Source organism: Rhinolophus ferrumequinum, chromosome 6 (assembly GCF_004115265.2).
Source record: "Rhinolophus ferrumequinum isolate MPI-CBG mRhiFer1 chromosome 6, mRhiFer1_v1.p, whole genome shotgun sequence".
NCBI lineage: Eukaryota > Metazoa > Chordata > Mammalia > Chiroptera > Rhinolophidae > Rhinolophus > Rhinolophus ferrumequinum.
The window spans coordinates 71,506,178-71,527,322 of NC_046289.1; the positions used below are offsets into that span (position 1 = coordinate 71,506,178).

The following is a 21,145-nucleotide window of genomic DNA, read 5'->3' on the forward strand; positions in this document are numbered from 1 at the left end:
ACATATTGTAAGTTTTCTGCATTAGAAGTATATTCCTAAATAAGTAAACCAAGGCAACAGCTGGCAAAACAGTAAAGAGCAATTTTATTTTAAAATAAATGGCAAAAAAAATCAACTTTGCAAAATAACTTTATCAATGTGAATTATTTTTAAATAGAAATAGGGAATGATCAGATGTGCATCAAATTGTACTGTCATTCACTGACATGAGCATAAACACTCCAAACAATTATAAGAGGAAGTACGTAAATATATAGAAATAAATGTACACACCCAAACGACAAACTATAGACAAACCCACCATTTCCTGAACCAAAATCTTCACATAAATATACCAGCAAATACAGCAAAATATCAACATAAAGGAACATATGTATACATATATGCATAAATACCAAAACCCAAAGTGACATGTAGACATATAACATAAGTGCTTTGGTGCTTTTATACAGATGCAAAAACACATAGCTCAAATAGCCTAGACAGAAACAACCGTTGATCAACAAAACACCCAATAATATTGTAACCTTTTTACTAATGGTGAAAACTCAACAGTTCACAATGAAATTGAGTTTAATAAAATGCTCATGCTCATGCTTTCTGTAATGGAAACAGGAAAAGAAACCAGACTCTAAAGCCACTCCTCACTGCCACTGAGTTTCTCGTAAATTGAAAACGTGAAGACAACTTTGAAGATTTAATAGCACAGGAAGGAAGTCACCAACAGCACAAGGAGGTCGGTGACTCCTATCTAGAATAAAGATTATTCACTAAATGACATCACTTAAAGTAAACAGAAACATTCTGTAATGTGAGCTAAATTCTTTTTACTTTAAAGGCCCTGCTAGAGACTTGCTGTTGCTCTAATTCATGACTTGGGGAGGCAAAACTGAAAAAGCTATTGCTGGGTTCGGGTGCTGTGGGAGAACCCACAAAAAATGGTCTGAACTGAAAATCTCCATCTGCACCACCTCGATTTCGAACTGGTGTACTGTCCAAAGGAAACTTGGAGTTGTTCCCTAGAAAAAAAATAAGGGAAAAAACTTAAGCATCTATTTACTTACAGATCTTCAGAACCAAAAAGACAAAAGTAATTCAATATTCAATAAATATTTTAACAGAACCCAATACATACAAGACAGATAAAATATAAACCTAATGTTGGATAAAGAAAAGAACTATGATGTCCCCTCCCCCTCCCCCTGACCACAGTGTAAAAAGTATCTTCTTCTGTGATAGCCATGACCTCATCACCAAAAGTAATTTGACACAATGAAATACACTTTTAGGAAAGCTAGAATGTATAATATCATAATTTTATTTATTTGTTAATCTACTTCAAAGGAATATCATATATACGTGTAAGGGGGTATATAATCTTTTGTCCCAGGTTCTTTAAGACTAAGTTTTCTAAAGATTACCATAAACACTCCAAAAAAATATATGACAACTATAAAAACTGGCACATACTCATGACATGAGATCAATTAGAATAGCCTTAAGAAAAATCAGACAATAGATCTGACTCAATAAGCATTTAACAACTTCCATGAAACCCTTCCTGGGCTTGTACTAGTTTTAAAGGGAACACATGGTGGCTATATCTGCTTCAAGCCAGAAATGGTAGTAAGAGGTAAAAGGAAAAAGGTAAGTGTGCACAAAAAGAGGAACAGGAAAAGACTGGTATGAAAGAAATAAGAATAAATGTGGATAGGGACAATGGAAAAAATCAGAACATCTACAAATGCCCATACACAATAACACTTGATTCACTGCATCTGCCAAGGCACCAAACAAGCAGAAAAGGGCTAGTATCATTCTAGATTGTGTACTTCCAGAGGGCAGGAATCCTATCTGCATAATCTTTACATCTTCATTGCCTAGGATGATACCTACCAACCTGGCATGTGAAACACATTTGATAAATATCTGATGAATGGACAAACAACTAAACCAAAACATCCACCAAACAAACAACCCACAATAACTTAAGAACTGTGCAACCAGTATTGCCGTGTAAAAGTGAAATATAGCCTTCTTAGAGGATAACAGATGGTTAAGAGTCTGGGCTCTGAAGATAGCTTTGTGACCTTGACCAATTTATTTAAACTTTTTGTATCTCAGTTTTCTCATCTGTAAAAGAGGGATAAAAATATAAATACATGTATAAGTATAACAGTGCCTAGCACTTGGTAAGGAATCAATAAACGGCAGGTATTATTATGATTACAACTAAATAGCTTTTCATTTAAAAGAGCAATTTGCAAAATTTTATTTTGGAGAGATATACCCCAAATTTACAGTTCAAATTGAAGATGTAACTTAAACATAATCAAATAAAATAGATAAAAGCAGTGATGTACAGGTTGAGACATGAATGAAGAACCTAGAGCCTATCCCACTCTAGGCCTTTGGAGTCTCCACAGACTACGTGGAACTGTATAGAACACAGTGTGAAAAATCACGGATTTAAAGAATAGATGTTGGATATTACATGTCCTTCCTTACCTACGGGGAAGCCAAAAATACCAGACTGTGATACCATGGATGGCTCAAGGGTACCTTCTTGGTTAGCAATAGTGATGTTTCGTAGCCTAAGGCTATCATAGAGGCCTTGAAGCTTTTGATACTGACGATTTCGTTCCATAAGTTTCTCAGAGATGTCGCTGAACTTTTTCTTGTATTCTTCTAGCACTTTCTTCATGGAAGTGACCTCCCCTTTCATAGAGGTCAATTCTACATCCTTGCTCTGTATTTGCTGAGTATATATCTTCTCCATCTGCTTCATATGGCCCTCAGCCTTGCTGAATTTGTATTCTTGATAGAGACGCTCCTGATGTACCTGTCCCAAGAGAACAAAATAAAGACTTTTAATGCAATAAAGTTATATAATATGAAACTTTATACAAACCCAAAAATATGCCTATACTGGATTGTTATTAACATTTAGAATCAGATTAAGAAGTAATCAGGATGTACAATAGGATTATTATTGAAAATAATATACTGTCACTAAATGCATAGAAAGAAATCTCAAACTACTACCATTACACCAACAAAAGAAATGAGTGTTTGTCTAACCTTAACAAGTGACATGTAGTCCAAAAATTTTTAAGAAATATAATCCTGTGTTTCAAGTAACCCATAGTGTGGAAAATAGATTATAAGATAGCCCCCAATTATCCCTGCCTCCTGGTACTTATATTCTACCCTTGAGTGTGGATGGGACATATGACTAAAATACAGGAAAAATGACAAGGTGTCACTTTGTGAGAACATTACATAAGAATATAAGATCTGGGGCAGCTGGATGGCTCAGTCGGTTAGAGTGCGAGCTCTCAACAACAAGGTTGCCAGTTCAATTCCCGCATGGGATGGTGGGCTGTGCCCCCTGCAACTAAAGATTGAAACCGGTGACTGGACTTGGAGCTGAGCTGTGCCCTCCACAGGCAAATTGAAGGACAACGACTTGGAGCTGATGGGCCTTGGAGAAACACACTTTACCCCAATATTCCCCAATAAAATTAAAAAAGATAGAGATAGATAGATAGATAGTAAATGTCTGGGTTATTTTTTTTAACTTTTAACACCACTAAAGTGTAGCCTCCTGGAAGCTCATACGCTTTTTTCATTACTGTGTACCTAGCATCTAAGAAGGTGCATGAAATATAAATGTTTCCTGGCACTCAAAAAATGTATGTTGAATAACTAAAATATTAGCAAAAAACAAATGAAGTAAAGAAAAATTCATTTCTGGCTACCTTACTAACTCACTCACTGATTTCCTCCATATCTGAAATGAAAACAATATCACATGTACATGTTCAATCAATACTAACCCCCAAATAGGAATCTACTTTAATATACAGTGTCTATTCATTCAGTCAATAAGTATTTACTGAGACTTAAGACCAGTAACTATGATGGTCACTGAGGATCCAGAGATATACAAGAATCAAAACTTGACCTAAAGAACTCTCCAAATTAGAGAAGGTGAACACGTATGGAGGTAATTATGATACAATATTAATAACACAATAAAGGTAAGCATAAGATGATACAGGAGTATGTAAGAGAGACACCTTACCCAGAAAAATACCATGAAAATATTTACTTGACAGATAACAAAACCTTTAAAAAGCAGTCTTATAAATGCACATGCAAGATATAATATACTCCAGGATATGATTAAAGTTCTCCACAGAAGGTAGGTTTTTCTAAGAAGAGTTACAGGTATGAATTTGATGATAAAAATGCTCATACAGCATCATTTTAAATAACCTAGGAAAAAATATGATACAATGCAATCATTAATATTATTCCATAGAATACACTAAAATTTTCAACTTCTGTTATGTCCAAAGAAAATCAATGAAGACTAATAAAAGTGAAAAAAACAAAATTTCTTGCGACATCTGAGTTAAATATATATAAAGAGAGAAGTCTTACAAATCAGTAGGAAAAAAAAAAACTACAGCAATTGAAATAAGCAAACTGAAAGGCACTTTATAAAAGAAAAATACATGCAAAAATACAAGAAAATGTGTCCATCTAAAAGCCATCCAAAAAATGCATATTTAAAGAGCCATGAGATTCTATTTTACCCACATCAAATTGGACAGTAGAAAGTGTGGAGAACTAAGCACCATCATATACTTCTTTTTTTTTTTTTTTTTATTAATTTATTTTTAATTTATTGGGGTGACAATTGTTAGTAAAATTACATAGATTTCAGGTGTGCAATTCTGTATCACATCCATCATATACTTCTTAAGGGAATACAAATTGATATTCTCTCAGTAGAGGGCAATTTAAAATTCTGCAATTTAAAAACATGGAAATGTATTTATCCACCTTCAGGAATTTAATCTTCGTAAATAATTAAGGATGTAGATTTGATGATAAAAATGCTCATCACAGCATTTTTTACAATGAAAATAAATCATGATACAGTGCAACCACTAAAATTATGATTATAGAATACTTAACTTAAAAACATTTAATAAAATAGTCATAATAGACATAATATATTGTCAACTTTAACTGGCCACTAAACCAGTACGTGTGCTATTATCTTTTTTTGTAAAGACAAAAATATATTTTTATTTATATATTATTTATGCACAGAAAAAATCTAATACACAAATATATCAACAATGGTTATCTCTGAGTGATGGAAATTATGGATGTTTTTTAATTTTCTTTCTTTTGGATTTTCAACAATAAACTTACTTTTTTTTTTAAACTTTTTAAGTTTATTTTAGGTGTGTTTTTCCAGGACCCATCAGCTCCAAGTCAAGTAGTTGCTTCCATCTAGTTGTGGAGGGCACTGCTCACACTGGTACATGTGGGGACTGAACTGGCAACCCTGTTGTTACAAGCATCGGGCTCTAACCAACTGAGCTAACCGGCTGCCCTAAACCTACTTTTGAAGATGATTTACTAAAAAGAAAGTTTTCCATACATTCATAAAAAACAATTGCAAACACGATGAAGGAAAAACATTACTAGAAACTTTCACATATACCTTAAATCACACTCTCCAAAGAAACTAGCCTAAGCACTAACCTGGTATGTCCAGAAGGCCAGTGCTCGGGAGCTAATGTCCAACACAATCTCTGGTCGAAGTCCTGCCAGTACCATGGCTTTATATTCCTCTGATGGATTGAGTTCTGTTCGGACAATATCTAGCTTGCCAGAAAGGGTACTGTTGCAGGCAGGGCAGATAGCTGGTGAACGACTAAACTCACCACTACCATGTTGATCACAGAAAATGTGAGAGCAGGCAGTGACCCATGCATAACCAGAGAGTTTCATTCGACACTTGCGATAATTACAAAGCAGCATGTCTTCACACAAAGACATAACAGAAAGTGATGTCTTTATTAGATGCTGAAAAGGATCCTAAGGAGTAAATGAAAAGGTCAAATAAGTCAAATTGCAGTGAAAATGAAATAACTAAATAAATAAAGCATGTTTTCATTTTATGGTAAAATAATGTACATTTCATTGTTTTATATTTGTTATAATCAATATTAATTGTGCTCCTTCATGCAAATCACTACAAAGGCATTGAAAATTTTTTTATGGAAATAGTTAAAGACATAGGTGGTTCCAAATCTCACTAAAATCAAAAATAATACGTACATGGGACAAAAAGTTTAGTAACATTTACAAAGTACAAAAAAATAAACATCAAATTAGTGCTTTTTGCCATTCCTCAATGCCTAAACAAAAAACCCAAATTACCCATTCATTGTTTGCTAGAATATTTTAGTATTACTTCTCTCACTTGGCATATATACAAGTCCAGACATTAATTTAGCCATTCTTTAGTGCAAAGTATTTTAAAATTTTTCATATATGCTCATTTCTCAGATTCTTTACCTGTGTTGATTGAAAGAGTAGTAACCTGATAGTATTAAATGAAAACTAATCTAATTCATCCAAATAATTGACCATTATGAAGCCTGACAATCTATATAAAAGCAGATTTTTTAATCATCATATCAACAATTCACCTATTAATATAAATAGTATTCAATGCTATGCTTCTATTTAAAACATTTTTAAAACTAAATACTCTTAAGTTACTTTTCAATATGGTGTCCACTCTCATCGGAATTTTACTAATCCAAACCGGACAGCAATCTTAGGGATATACCAAAATAAGTCATACATTGTAAAATATAGTAGTGACACACCAATTAAACACCAAGAAAAAATGTTCACGTTTATCGACACACAAAATCTGTCAAGAACGTGGCCTTGATCGTAGGGATTGACAAGGACGCTCTGACACCTTTACCGCAAATGTCACCGCTGAGTGATTCTCCCCACAGATATACGGCACCTGCAGCTGGTCATGCGGTCAATTTTTACCTTCAGCAGCATAATGGGAGTAGAGGAAGCAGAAGACCTGGGGACAGTTTGGAAGCTGAGACCCTTCTCAGGCAGTGCGAGAGGCGCAGATAATTCCAAATTTTCCACGAATTGGGGGAAAGCCAATTTAGCGAGCTGAGGGCCAAGTTTTTGAGAGTTAGACTCACAGAAACTTCACTCAGAAATTCTTGGCCTGCTTTTTGCGCTCCACAGAGAAAATAACAGTAATATTAATTACGTACCTAACCTGAGGTGCCCGAGAAAAAGCGCGGGAAAACGCCGTTGCCTCTGTAACTCCACCAGGCGAAAGGATTTGCGGCGCGTGTCGCCGCTACGTCAGAGGGCGCACGGGGCGCACGCGCAGTCACCTGCTGGGTGGGGAGCTCCGGGTTGCCAGCCGCTCAGGATGCTGGGACCCACTGCACGTCCCATGGGCAGTGAGCGCACAAATCCGACACCTCCAAGTGGGTTTAGGTTTCCCACTTGGAGCCTCGCAGAGCCTGTAACTGACTACCCTTTACTGCCCTCTACCAGCACAAGAGTACCACCCTAATTTTAATGGGGATAACATTTGAGGTTAGTCCCCTAAGTGTTGGTTCTGGCAATAGGTGGAGAGTGTCAGCTGGATAGCACAGTTTAAGTGGTTTCAGGAAAAATTTCTAGAAATGGTGATACTTACATATAATTGGACAGTTATCACCTCCATCTTGAGATAGATTCTGATTTTTCTATTCATCTTGATATAGCTGTCTTTTTCAGCTTTTACACATCCTCTGGAACTTTTCTTGATTCACTCTACACTGTGAACATTCATTACAGCATTTGGGATCAGGCGCCACAGCTATTTTGAGGTGATCAGCCTGTGTGCTTTCCTGGACCCACTTGTGGTTGTTTAAATGTTTGTACTTGTTTGACCCTAATGCTGTTAAATGTCATTTCCTTTTGTGTTCTGTACCATGCTTTTTTGGCTCAATATATGAGTCGATTAGAATTCATACTAGAAATTAAACCGAGGAAGGCTTGAGGAGTCCTGGGGATATGATTTAATGCTGTCTTTTGTAACCACCTTTCCAGATGTGACTCCACTATGAATTTGTAACAATCCAATGAATTAGCAAAACAATGGACACCAAACCCTGCAAACCCTTGGTGGGCTGTGAATCTGTTAATACTAAACCGTTCTCAGAAAAACCTGTTAAAACATTCTGCTAGTTTGTCTATTTGCAACTTGTTCACAGTAATTAGAAAGGGTCATTTTGGGCTTTGTATACATTTCATAAAACGTCTATCTTCTGAGAATTTAGAGCTGTGACCTAATTCTAGTGGTAGAAACTGGATTCAGAGAAAATTAGGTTCATGTATAAACCATGTAATCCCGAACATGTTTTGGCTATCTGAGCCTTTTGTGCATTTTCTGGTTTTGACTATGCCAAATGTAAAACGAAAAGGGTACAATGTCATTTAAAGTTATAAAACACAAAGCATTCAAATTCCACCAATACAAGTACCTAAGTTTGTGATCCTAGCCAAGTTACCTTTGTTCTGCAATATAATCCCTTCCTGCTTAAGGTCATCCTCTTGATTCCCAAAATCTAGTGTTCCCCACACCATTTTCTCTCTAAATCAGTTTCCAATTTCCAACCCATTTGGCTAAAAGCCTGTCAGAGTTACTATTTTTCTTTCTATATATATAGTGGGGGGAGCTACAAAGTCTTAATATCCCAGTAGTTTGGAACATCAGGAACTAACCTCTTTCTTCATGGCATGTATCTTGTTCTCATGGCGTAGACAAACCCTTCACTGGCTTGTTTCTAGGGTGCTCCTGGAGATTAAATCACTAAAATCAATCAAGAAAGGCTAAGACAGCCACCCACAAAAAAGATCTTTTTAAAATATTGGTTTTTGTTATTAAACATCAAGACTATCAAGCATCACACAGCTTTAATAAACCCAAACCTTTATTATTAAATATCAAGCATAGCAAAGCATCACAGCTTTAATAAACCCAAACCTTTCTCACATTTGATTTTTTTTAATGAAGTAACACATTAGATATAATTGAAACCTCCCCTGTGTATACTTCAACCTCATTTTCCTCCCACCTCTCTAGAGGTAAACAAGCCAAATTTTGGTGTTTATTATTCTCATACATGCTTTTACACTTTTAGTATATGCATACTGTGTTTCCCTGAACGTAAGACCTAGCCGGACAATCAGCTCTAATGCGTCTTTTGGAACAAAAATGAATATAAGATCCGGTCTTATATAAGACTGGGTTTTATATTACAGTAAAATAAGACCAGGTATTATTATATCATATTATACTGTACTATATTATATTATGTTATATTATATCCGGTCTTATGTTATAGTGAAATAAGACCGGGTCTTATATTAATTTTTGCTCCAAAAGACGCATTGGAGCTGATTGTCTGGCTAGGTGTTATTCTCAGGTAAACACGGTAAACATCAGTCTTGTTTTGTATGTTCCAAAACTACCAAATCTCATCACATAGCACATTATCACTTGGTCATTTTAACTCATTTTTGAGATGTAGTCAAGTTAATATACATACTTTGTATTAATTCCTTTTAATAGCCAAATACTACAAATATACCACAATTTATCCACTTTCTAATGGACATTGGTTCCCGGTTTTTACAATTAAAAATACTGCAGTGAACTTTCTGTACATGCCTCCTTGAGTACACATGCCAATTCCTATACAACGTAATACCCAGAGACTGGGTTAGTGTATAAGTATCTTAAACAACCACTCTCCAAAGTATAACTTAAATTTACTGCCACCAGAAAAGGGAGCCCACATTCCAGACCCAGCGACATATGGAAGTGTGAGTTTTTCTGTTTTGAGTTTTGCCCACCTAATGGCAGTAAAATGGTATCTCAAAGTTGTTTAATGTGTAATTCTTTGAACTAGTGAGATTAAACATCTTTTCATGGGAATGATTACTCAGGGGTTCTCATCTGTGAATTGCGCATTTAAATCCTTTGATCATTTCCTTCATTTATATGGAATCCTTTGCCAGTTGCAGGGCATGCAAATAGTTTGAATTTTACTGTATACAAATTTATCAATCTTTCCTTTTTGAGCTTATGTCTACTCCAACATCACATTCTTTGCTTTGCTATAGGTGTAAAATTCTGCTTTACATTTATAGATCTTTAATCTATAAGGAGTCTGTATAAACTGACAGTACAATTTGTGCCTATACATCACTTACACCATTTCATTACACGTTACTTTCACCTTTCAAAAATGATATTTTTGCCAGGAAGTTTGATTTTGATCTTGTATAGATATTCTAAGTACCTTTCAGCTATATTATGAGTATTTATGTACCACATTTCTCTAAGAGTCTCAGAGATAGTAACTTTCCCTCCCATTATCTTTGAATCTTTGGCTGTTAGCATCATGTACTCTAAAACTAATTTGATACTTTAATAAAAGAATCTTAATTTAAATAGGTTTCGTATTCTAACAGAAGTTATTACAGTTACATACCATTGGTATGATTCTGGTATAAGCATGATATTAAATCTCATTCCAAAACACAGTGAAGTATAACAGACTTCCAATATTTGGATGTGTATTTTATACCTATTGCATATTAAATATACACTCATGAATGTAGGTACAGTATATTGGGCAAAAAATTCCCTGTAGTATAATTTAGCCAAAACTGAGAATATTTCAACATTAAATATAAAGCAGAAATAATGTTTGTTTGTTTTTTATCATACTTGAGTGGTATGTGTAATTTAAATCAATGGTAAATATCCAATAAGGCTATAAAATGTTAATAAAAGATTTCCTATTAAATATCAGTAAGCTTTTATATATCTATTCCTCACATACATAGGATGTTTTCACAGCCATTCTTTATTTCCTCTTCAAGGATCAAGCATCATAACCACATATTAAGAATTATAAGTAGATTCATTGGTACCCAGATAGTTTATTTTTTGATTATCTATTCTGGGCCAGGCGTTAAGGATAAAGAAGTTGGCCTGCTTTCACGGAGTTTACAATGTGGAATCTAAGAACGATAAAATATTTTACTCTTTCCTTTGCTGCCTCTTACATTTTCACAAGTTGATTCTAAAAACCTTTTCTGGTGAGAAAAGTCAGCTTCCATCTTCAATTTGAAGAATCGTCTACCTTCATACTGCAAAGAAAAAGATATTTTTAGTATCGCCCTGAATATGCATAGCCCAAGATCAGTGCTATTCAAATACTATTGCTATCAAAGGGTTCTCAATAAACTATATACTCATGTTTTAAATTTAGTTTTGTTTTGTTTGTAAATCACAGGTACATTTTATTAACCTAGAATTACTATGTTTTGTAATTGTTTGACTCCGCAAAAATCAGAAGGCACTAATGGACAGCCAATCCATCCCCATGGTGCTCTGAGTGAAGACAAGTCAGTTTATATATATGATGGACTAAAATCCCACTACCTAAGGCTCCAAGCAGTGAGAGGAACAGCCATCAAAGTTTATCTCCAACCATTTTAATAAACTGTAATCAATATTCTAAGAAATATTTATCAAAAATACAGCTATCAAAAAACATAAAAAAAGACAAAATAAAAAAATAAAAACAACAAAAAAATAAAGCTTAAAAATAAAAAATAAAGCTATCAAGTGACTCTTACAGGAATCATTACACCTAAATTGTAGAGTCAGTCAAGAGCTAAAACAACCATTAAATATCAACTGGTCCAGCTATACAGACAAAAATGAGGAATTAGATTATAAAAAGAATTAGTGCCCGAACCAAGAATAATGAGAAAAAATGTTACTGGAATTATACAGGGATACACACTATAGTCCTTATTACCATGCGTTGCCTAATTCAAGAATTAAATTAGGCTTTGGGGTAAAGATAATTAGGAACAGGCCAACTGGAAGATGCACATAAGCAATAAAAGAATTTCTAACACCCTATTATGCAGATATCAGAAATGAACAGATAGTGCAAAAGTCTAAAATAAATATACACATGGACACTGATAAAACAGCTAACATCTACTGAGCATTTACCATACGCTTAACAATGTTCTAAGCCCCACACGTATTACCTAACTTAATCTTCAAAGTCAAGCACTATTGAGTCAGGCACTAGCATTGTCTTCTCCTAAGATATAAAGACACTAAGAAACTGAGATATTAAGAAACTTGCCAAGTATACATAGCTGGTTAAGTGACAGAGGATGGGTTTGAACCCAGCCTGACTCCAGTCTGACCCATGTATTACCACTATGCTACCTCTCAACATCTCTGACTTTTTAAAAAATAAAATTTGTAGCACCTTAGCAGCTAGCCATAATGTCACAAAGCTGAATTTTCAAAGATTCATATGTAAATCAAAGCTTCTCAATTTCATCATAAGCCTTACCATAAAAGAAAAATGTTGTCAACATCTATTGTATATCCAGGACTTACAGCAGCCAAGAGTTCCAAGGTTGGGAAAGAAGTTTCTAGAAAGAAATTCATCTAGTTTCAGTCTCCTGAAATTTCATTTCTGAAAAAGACATAGCCAAAAGCTAAAAAACTATTTCAAGTGCTGATGTTACTTTGAATTATTTGTATTTCCTGTATTTTACCCTCAGATTTACCCCATTCTCTATTGAAACATGCAGGCACAGGTAAAGAATACAAGCCTGTCCCATCTAGGTTGCTTAAAAATAACTTTAGGGGGCGGCAGGACGGCTCAGTTGGTTAGAGCGCAAGCTCTGAACAACAGGGTTGTAGGTTCAGTTCCCACATAGGCCAGTGAGCATGCCCTCCACAACTAGATTGAAGGATAACAACTGATAGGTCCTGGAAAAACACTGTTGAGGGTAAAGGGAATCAAATATATGGTGAAGGAAGGAGAACTGACTCTGGGTGATGAACACACAATGGGATTTATAAAGGATGCACTACATAATTGTATACCTGAACTTTATCTAACTTTACTAACAATTGTCACCCCAATAAACTTTAATTTAAAAAAAAAGAATAAAACTGAAGTAGTAAAATTTAAAAAAAAAATTAATTTAAAAGAAAATAATTTATTCACTGATATGTGGTATATAAACCAAAAACAACAAAAGAACAAGACAAACAAACCAGAAACAAAACTCATAGACACAGACAATAGTTTAGTGGTTACCAGAGGGTAAGGGGGATGGTAGATGAGGGTAAAAGGGATCAAATACATGGTGGTGGAAGGAGAACTGACTCTGGGTGGTGAACACAGTGTAATATATAGATGATGCATTATAGAATTGTACACTTGAGACCTATGTAATTTTACTAATCATTGTCACCCCAATAAATTTTAATTAAAAATAATAAAAAGAAAGGTAAACACAACTTGTAAGTGACTGTATAGTGTTGCATTATATGATCTTGACAAAACTGATTTGACTCTGAGATTCTCTTAACCTTATATATAGACTAATAAAATAGATAGAATTATCCAAATTATCAGTGCTGTTTCTGTACTGTTCAAATTTTTAAAAATTCTTGACCCTAGTTCTGTCTATATCAAAGAGATCTTCTGATGACAAGATTAACGCATAACAAAAGTGTTGTAGTATCAAATTCAGAAAGATTTAAGAATTACTTGGGATCACAGGCTAGATCCCAATTAAGTATTCCAAGAAGCAGAATTCCAGGTGTTTGCCCTAGCTTTAGTCTGCTCAGAGCATGTGTTTAATCAGGATGATCAGCTGAAACACGGACTTAACATGCATTTCATCATGGCAAACTGTAAATGACTGGTGAAGGGCAAACCACCACCGGCTCCTCATCCCTAAACCAGGAAAATCTTGTTAAGGTTAGAACCAAGGCTTTTTCAAGTACCAAATCTCAGCCACTATGAACACTGAGCCCCAAAACTTGCTAAGTGATTAGATATCAAATGAGGTAAAAATAAAGGTTTTTCTTTCACTTACCTCTGGTATCAGATGAATCCAGCGTCTATCTTGGAATGAAGCTGAACTACAGAATCTATTGACTACTTAGCATTAGCTCTGGAAAACAAATTTTAGAAAAACAAAGTTTATGACAAGACTTGAATGCACACCAACCAGCCTATACCACAAGTCACACCCATACAGCCCCAAAGAAAATTAACCTCGAGGAAAACTGCTCATTCTTTATTTGAATCTCCATTCAGTAATATAAATTGATCCATCTACATGCAGAATGTCATCAAATGCTCAAACTCAGTATCAGAGTAGGGCAGGACTTCTACACAAGCTCAGCTTTTTGTATAAATTTAAAAGTTTGGGCAAATCTGTGCAATAAGTGTAACCAGCCTCTGAAAGTTTATAAAGGTCAACAGTCTCACGATGAGAATAGGTACGCAAAAGGAAAGAGCCGTGTGCTGCCTGCAGCCAGAACTTGGCAGCCATGGGAACAAATGCAGGGAGATGAGGCATAAATGGCACTGGTTACTGTCAGCCTCTCAACTCCACAGGTGGGTGTGATGGCCAAACACATGTAACTAGTCATTGAATTCACAAAATCCTTAAAAAAAAAGAAGAAGCAGCAGCTAAGATTTAGATAAATCAGAAGGTAATCCAAGAGTTTTTTTCAAAACACATTTCAATTTCATTTGAGCCAATACCGATTATATTTAACCTTTACTTTTGGCACACTTTTTATTGCCATAAGCTAAAGAGAACCTTCCCTTGACAGAGCAAAATTGAATTTGCATCACTTGGAGCCCAAGTCAGCCACAAGCTGGCAATATGAGTAGCTTTAATTTCCTCTTCAAGTTTGAGTATCATCTGAACTTTCCGACTGGACACAGAATTCATCACTGCAGGCAACCCTTCAGACTATTCCCTGTTCTTCATCTAATTACTAACTAGAAAAATTTTCTCTTACAGTTAATGATCATTTAAAACTTATTAACTAAAAATATTACAATTGTATTTTTATCAGGTTCCTTTTCATATAGCAATGTGGAGATTTAAAAATTCATAACCTCAAATACAATCGAGCTAGAAAAGACAAGACTCATGAAAATTAATGTCCATGGTAAATACTAAATAAGTGGTAGAGAAAGCAAGTAATGTTAAAAGAATCATTGATCAAGGATGGCTTCATAAAGAAAAAGTTAGGGGAAGGAACAAGGCTAGCAGTTATGCTTGATTATACACAATAGATAATATGAAATTGAAATTAGACATGATTATAAAATGTGACGATTATTTCCATTCCAGAACTAAATTGAATAAAATGTCCTATTGATTAAAAAAAGAAAGAAAAAAGGTAGGTCTTGAATGAGCATTAAAATTGCACTTAAAATAATACTGCATTATATATTTGAAAGTTGCTGAAAGTAGATCTTAAAAGTTCTCATCACAAGAAAAATGTTAACAAGGTGCCGTGATGGATCTTGACCAGACTTACTGTGGTAATCATATTGCAATCTATACAATTACCGCATCATTATGTTGTGCGCCTGAAACTAATGTTGTCACTTACATCTCAGTTCTTAAAAATTGTACTGTCCAATAGGTAATACCACACACAGCCACTTAAATTTAAATTAAATTAAAAACAAAATTTCTCAGTCACACCAGTCACTTTTTAAGTGCTTAATATCCAAATTTGGCTAATGGTTACCATATTGGACATTACAAATATAGAACATATCCATTGCAGAAAGTTCTGTTGGACAGTAGTGCCTTGAAGGATAGGTATTGACTAAACTAAGCTGACAGAACTATAGAAATCGTTTTACTCAAAATGTACAACCCCATATTTACAAGGAAATTTGAGGTTCAGAGAAGTTAAATTTCCTGAGGTCACCTAGCTATTAAGAGCTAGGCTTTAAGTCCAGTTGTCAAAACTCCCTATTTTCACTTCAACATACTACTACTTACATGAAATAAAAAGCAGAGCTACAGAAGACGGTTTATTTTAGAATGTAACAAGAACATACTGGCTGGCTCAGTAGGTTGGAAAGATACTGAGGTGTTTTAAGTACCTCAGAGATACAATCAAAGTGTTATTTTACTCCTTTCTTATCCTATTCTTGAATGCTTTAATTATGTAGAATGTTTTCAGATCAACAGGAAGCAAAACATGAAGTCGGAGGTTTCTATAGTTCTAATAATGTCTATCTCAAAAACTCCATGATCCAAGTACTTCTTACAGGAGATAAATTATAGATTTAAGGGTGCAGCTTCTCTATTTGCCTCATGTCACAAACAAAACCCAGATTGCAAAGAACCTGGTCTTTGTGTGTTTAGCACATGGCACAAAGCCTACCACGTAAATCCTGGGGTTAAATGATGCCTTTCCCAATATGTGATGTTCCCTGTGGAGTTCTAGACATGTTTCACAAGTGTCATTCTACCATGTGAAGGCCATATCATATTTACTGGGTATAAGTTATTTTGTAAATACCCCATAAACAATCAATGACCCACTCATTTCGTTCCCTGTGAGAAGTGCTTCAAAGGACTGGTGCTCACAGCACCAGTTTCATTTTATATATGTGAACAGATTCATTTTCTATATATGAACAGATGCTTCATGAAAGCCTGATACAAACTATTGGTAATACTAAATTAGCTGAGTCTTCTGTTTTATTACATTACCATTCAATTTTACTCTTCCGACTGTGTGTCTAGCAATTGTGGGATACAATGGTAACTCAAAGAACCTCCTACTTTTTTTAGATGGGAAAGACACATATACAGGTGACAGAGAACACTGTAAGGCAACATATCTTGATCAAAGTTCAAGTACGTACCTTTATGATCCCATCAGCCTTTAACCATTCCTACTGAGAATGTCCAAATACAAGCCCACTTGATTTTTAGTGGGTCTGCAGCAGATGTTATAAAGGCTTTCACAGTGCCACTTCTGTGCTCACATACAGGTGCTGAAGACCCAGGCCTTCCTTCCTCAGTGGATTCCATCTTCAAACTGAAACAAAGGAAAATACGGAACTTTGTATGGGAAGTATGCTATATTGGTGCTTGCCATAGTTCTCTTTTAGAGATAGCTCTATAGGGCAGACTATCAGAACAGACTGCCAAGTTTTGGTCCCCACTTACTCTTAGCTATTTTAGCCAAGAATACTAATTGTTTTAAATTCTTAGTGCAGGAGGAATCCACTCAGAGCATATATAAGTGGTGAGATCAGAAATATGACTAACTATTCAGTTCATCCTAAGAGACCACTATTTCACCCAGCCCAGTCCCATTGCTGGAGGAACGAATAAAAATGAACTGAAAATATAGAACCTAAGGGAAACAATAGGAAGGAATAACTGGAAACTGGGATGCAAGAGGAAATAAAATCTTTTACTGTATTAACATATTTCTTTCTATTTCATAATACTTTGCCTATCTTAGAATATATAAAGCACTTTCCATATTTTACCTCATTTTGCAAGCACTATGCCATCTCCATTTTATAGATATGGAAATAGAATAGAGACTAATTAAATGAGGCAACTTAGCTTAGGGGTTAAGATAATGGATTTTGAAGTTGGACAGAACTGGATTTGCACCGTTTCCCCACATATGTGCTGTGACCTTAGGCAAGTTACGTAACTTCCCTAAGCCTTAGATTCCCTTTCTGTAAAATGAGGACAAATACCACCTACCTCTTAGTACTATTGAGAAGATTAAATGAGGTAAAATGAATATAAAATACTTTAATGTTTAATATGTTGTTTCTATTAGTAAGTGTCTAAGCTCAACCAGTTAATGAGTAGGAATGCAGATATTCTGCCCCAAAAAGTCAACTTTTCAGAACAATCTTGAAGCCAGAAAGTCACTCATGTAAAAGGGCCCCTCCAAATCTAAGCCGCTGCATCTTTTAAGAGTTCACTTCCCCTTCCCCTCAATTCCCTCCTTAACAGTGAAGACTCCGGTATATTCTATATAGTTCCTCAACAAAAGCATACTTCCATCAGAAAGAAATTTTTCTCAGTCATCAAAGCCTCCTAATTGGAAAACTAAATATTAGACATGATCTTATTAGCCTGTTAAGACTTTTAAATTAGCTTTGTAGGAATTCCCAGACGCTTCCTTTTTTTATTTTGCATGTTTACATCACCCCCAAAAAAGTCAGTTTTTCCTAACTTAATGTTAAAATGAGTTTACTCACTCATTATCATAATTTGAGGAAGACATCCAGCACACATTTTGCTAAGTAAACACTGTGAGCATGCCCTTTCTCTCCGTGAACACAAAGACCACGTGGTTTCTGTGGTTCCTGTTGTCATTCCTTCTCAACGTTACACGCCTTAAACCGAAGTGGGCAAAGATGTACTCACATAAAAGCCATCAGCATGGTGTTGCTTTTTATAGAAAATCCTTTATTGCTTAGTCAAGAGATTATGGTGCTGCTTGTTTCTAGTCATCATTATGTGCACAAAATAAATATAACTGGAAGCACTGCATATTTAGAGTCCTTTTAAACAATATATCAAAACCTATCTGAAATGTCACATGTGGGGGAAATAACAAAATTGTACACGACCTAGAAGTCGAATAAAAAAGGTTAAATAAATTGCGGTATGTACATATATTAGATTGCTGTGTAACCATTATAAAGAATGTGGATGCTCTGTATTTACTCATTGTATTTACTTAGGGCAGGGAGGGGAGTACGATACATATATTTGCTAATAGCAGCAGCAAGTATCTCAGGAAGGACACACAAGAAACTGTTAGCACTGTTTTGGGGAAGGGGAGTCAGCTGGCTGAGGAGACTTCATTGTATATACTTTGATCCCTTTTGGACTTTGAACCATGTGAATGTATTACCTATTCAAGAAATAAAATTAACAATAAAGCTGGAGAATTAGAAGGATTATCGGAGGTCTGTAACTGGCTGTTACTACATTCCGTCAGGCAAAACATTTTCTGAGGAAAAAAGGTATACTAAATAAATGTATTGCTCACTTCCAGAAGTTCCGTGGCCTTTATTATACACTAACTAGAGCCTGGCCTTCATATGTTTTGATCCTCAAAAGCTGAGCCTCAGAATGGCTCACTGACTCACTGAAGGTCACTGCAATAGTAAGCTGTGGCGCTGAAATTTGACTTAGGCTTGCACTAAGCTAAGTCCCCTGATCTTTTTTAGTATAGCTTAAGCTTTTTAGGGCACCCTCACCACAGTGGCAACATTAAAATTAGGAACTCTTCTTAGGGCTAAAAATCCTCTGACTTCAGTTTGCTGCTTTAGTCTTACTAAGAAAACTGGAAGGCGCTGAGCAAAGACCAGGGCAAAGACAACATTCACTGCAGCTCACACAAACCCAGTAAGGACCAGGGCCCTGCAGACACAAAAGCGTTCAATGTACTGGTCTGAACTCCTCCCAAGACCTACCCTCTCACCCAGGGAAACAGAAGTCAAACAGCACTGGGATAACAACTGTAGCTTTCCCTCCAAGCAAAATGAATCCACACATTTTCCAGGAACACATGCACTCTGTACATGAAACAGGGTCTATTGTTTCTAAGTCACCAGGTCTAAGGAAGGAAGGCAGACCCAGTACTGCAGAGGCGCACGTGGAAACAAGCCAGGCAGAGCATTTCACTGCCTTCTTCGTCTCCACCAGCCGAGTATAATCACCTTACGGCTCACACACACACTCCAATGCTGGCTTGAAATAAAGGCCTGCCACCAGGATACATGGCTCAAATGGAGAGGAAATTCAAAACAATTAGGGAACAAAATTAAGTGCACACTCACCAGCCCACCACCAACCGGAGAGAGAGAAAGTACAGAGACAGGAAGTGGTTTTAAGAAGTGGCCTCAGAGTCTGATTGGCTAATGAGTTAAAGGCAGATCCCCTCCTTCTTTACCTTAAAAGGTGCTGATATGACACAACCTTCTCCTTCACCTTATCTCTTTATGAACCAGTGATGCTACCTGCAGTTTTAGGCTGAACTTTTTAAACCAAGCTTCCTTTTAAGTTAATGTACTTAACACAAGCAAACAAGCTAATTCAGGCTGTTTATACACATTCTTATTTAGATGGGCCTACGGCAAACAATTTTCATTCCTGTAGGATAATTTCCTCTCCTTTGTAACCTCAACATGGTTAATTAATGCATGGTAGTTTATGCAAGGTTTCATTATAAACAATCTAGATCTGTTCAAGTTAGAACTCACTTTCAGAGCAATTAATAGTCAAGTTAACAGGCTTAGTGGATAAAAGATGGGTGGTTTAAAGGCTCAGGCTTTGAAGTAAAACTTAGCTGTATAAACGAACCTTGTTAAACTAACCCTTTTCTTTTTAATTTCTTTTTCTACCACCATTTACTACCCCTAGCTCAAACCCTTTTGACTTGTCAGTTCTTTCCAGATTTACTGTTTCTTTGTCTAAAAGGTATAAAAGCTTTTGATAGGGTAGGTAGAAAGGTAGAAATAAGCAGAAAGAGGGGAACTAGCCCCAGTTAGGAGGCCCCTTGCAGCTGCTCATACTTGAGTTAGATATCCTGCTCTGCAGGATACTGAAAACAAAGGTGGGCACAAACAGCTGCTCAGCAGGATATTGAGAACAAGACTTTACGGCTTAGCCCTCCCCACCCCCCTTAGCAGGCTTTCCTAAAGAATTATGAGAAGATAGTGGGCTAGCACATGTCCCTTAACCAAGAAGACATGTCATTAGAAAAAGGAGAAATGCCAGAGAGGGAGGGGACACATCCTGCTTATCAGAATGTACCTCCTGCTTCCCAGAACCATGCATTATAGTTTTGCCCCCTTTTTAATGGGCGTCTCAAATAAATCGCGGGAAATTGACGGGTTTATCTTGGTGCAGAATTAACCCCTGGTCATTCGCAGAATGTAAAAGCATTTACGAGACTCTACAAGAGTATCCAGAGAAAAGATTTATTGAAAGTCAAAAAGGGAGAGAGAGAGTTCTGTTTAGAACTGGCAGAAGTTTTGCCAGGGCACTCTGAGAAGGAGAGCTGCGGAGACAGGGTAAGAGAGGGATACTGGCAAAATGGAGGTTAGCCAGGGCAGAGTCCGAGGGGGGTCAGCTGGAGAGACAGAGGGGTAAGAGAGAGATACTGGCAGGAGTTTAGCCGGGGCAGAATCCTATGGGGGATGGCTGCCCTGATGAGAAGGCATGCTAGGGTTTTATATTTTTCCAGGCAGCATGTAGGGTGCTTGTCAGCTTGCAGGGGGGCTGCCATTACAATTGTCTTCTCCTGGGAACTATTCTGTTCCCATCTATGATGGGTGTTTGTTAGTGTTCA

The 21,145-nt window shown here is 36.1% G+C and overlaps 1 protein-coding gene and 2 non-coding genes across 7 annotated transcripts; all 3 read right to left on the reverse strand.

The window, feature by feature from the left end:
• Window positions 1-237: 237 nt before the first annotated feature.
• On the reverse strand, window positions 238-19,664 carry CCNB1IP1 (cyclin B1 interacting protein 1). Of its 5 annotated transcripts, XM_033109658.1 has the most exons (10): window positions 19,632-19,664; window positions 16,671-16,846; window positions 13,852-13,929; window positions 12,306-12,387; window positions 10,987-11,070; window positions 8,632-8,704; window positions 7,125-7,253; window positions 5,569-5,904; window positions 2,509-2,842; window positions 238-1,019 (listed from the first exon to the last, which is right to left on the reverse strand). In XM_033109658.1, the coding sequence occupies exons 8-10, from the start codon at window positions 5,863-5,865 to the stop codon at window positions 817-819; spliced, it is 834 nt and encodes a 277-aa protein (XP_032965549.1). In that variant the 5' UTR covers window positions 5,866-5,904; window positions 7,125-7,253; window positions 8,632-8,704; window positions 10,987-11,070; window positions 12,306-12,387; window positions 13,852-13,929; window positions 16,671-16,846; window positions 19,632-19,664; the 3' UTR covers window positions 238-816. The 5 variants fall into 5 exon arrangements, with proteins under 5 accessions (XP_032965549.1, XP_032965546.1, XP_032965548.1 ...); XM_033109655.1 differs by having other exon boundaries at window positions 5,569-7,253; window positions 10,987-11,063; XM_033109657.1 differs by lacking the exon at window positions 7,125-7,253.
• On the reverse strand, window positions 11,252-11,399 carry LOC117024329 (small nucleolar RNA SNORA79). Its single transcript, XR_004423408.1, has one exon. It is a non-coding gene; the product is annotated as a small nucleolar RNA SNORA79 (small nucleolar RNA).
• LOC117024331 (small nucleolar RNA SNORD126) lies at window positions 13,590-13,666 on the reverse strand. Its single transcript, XR_004423409.1, has one exon. It is a non-coding gene; the product is annotated as a small nucleolar RNA SNORD126 (small nucleolar RNA).
• Window positions 19,665-21,145: the final 1,481 nt, after the last annotated feature.

Excerpts from the sequence above, each read along its gene's own strand:
- CCNB1IP1 (XM_033109657.1), bottom strand. Across the intron at positions 2,843-5,568 it reads TGGCCTTCTGGACATACCAG|GTACATCAGGAGCGTCTCTA; the intron begins GTTAGTGCTTAG and ends CTCTTGGGACAG. Across the intron at positions 1,020-2,508 it reads TATTTTTGGCTTCCCCGTAG|GGAACAACTCCAAGTTTCCT; the intron begins GTAAGGAAGGAC and ends TTTTTTTTCTAG.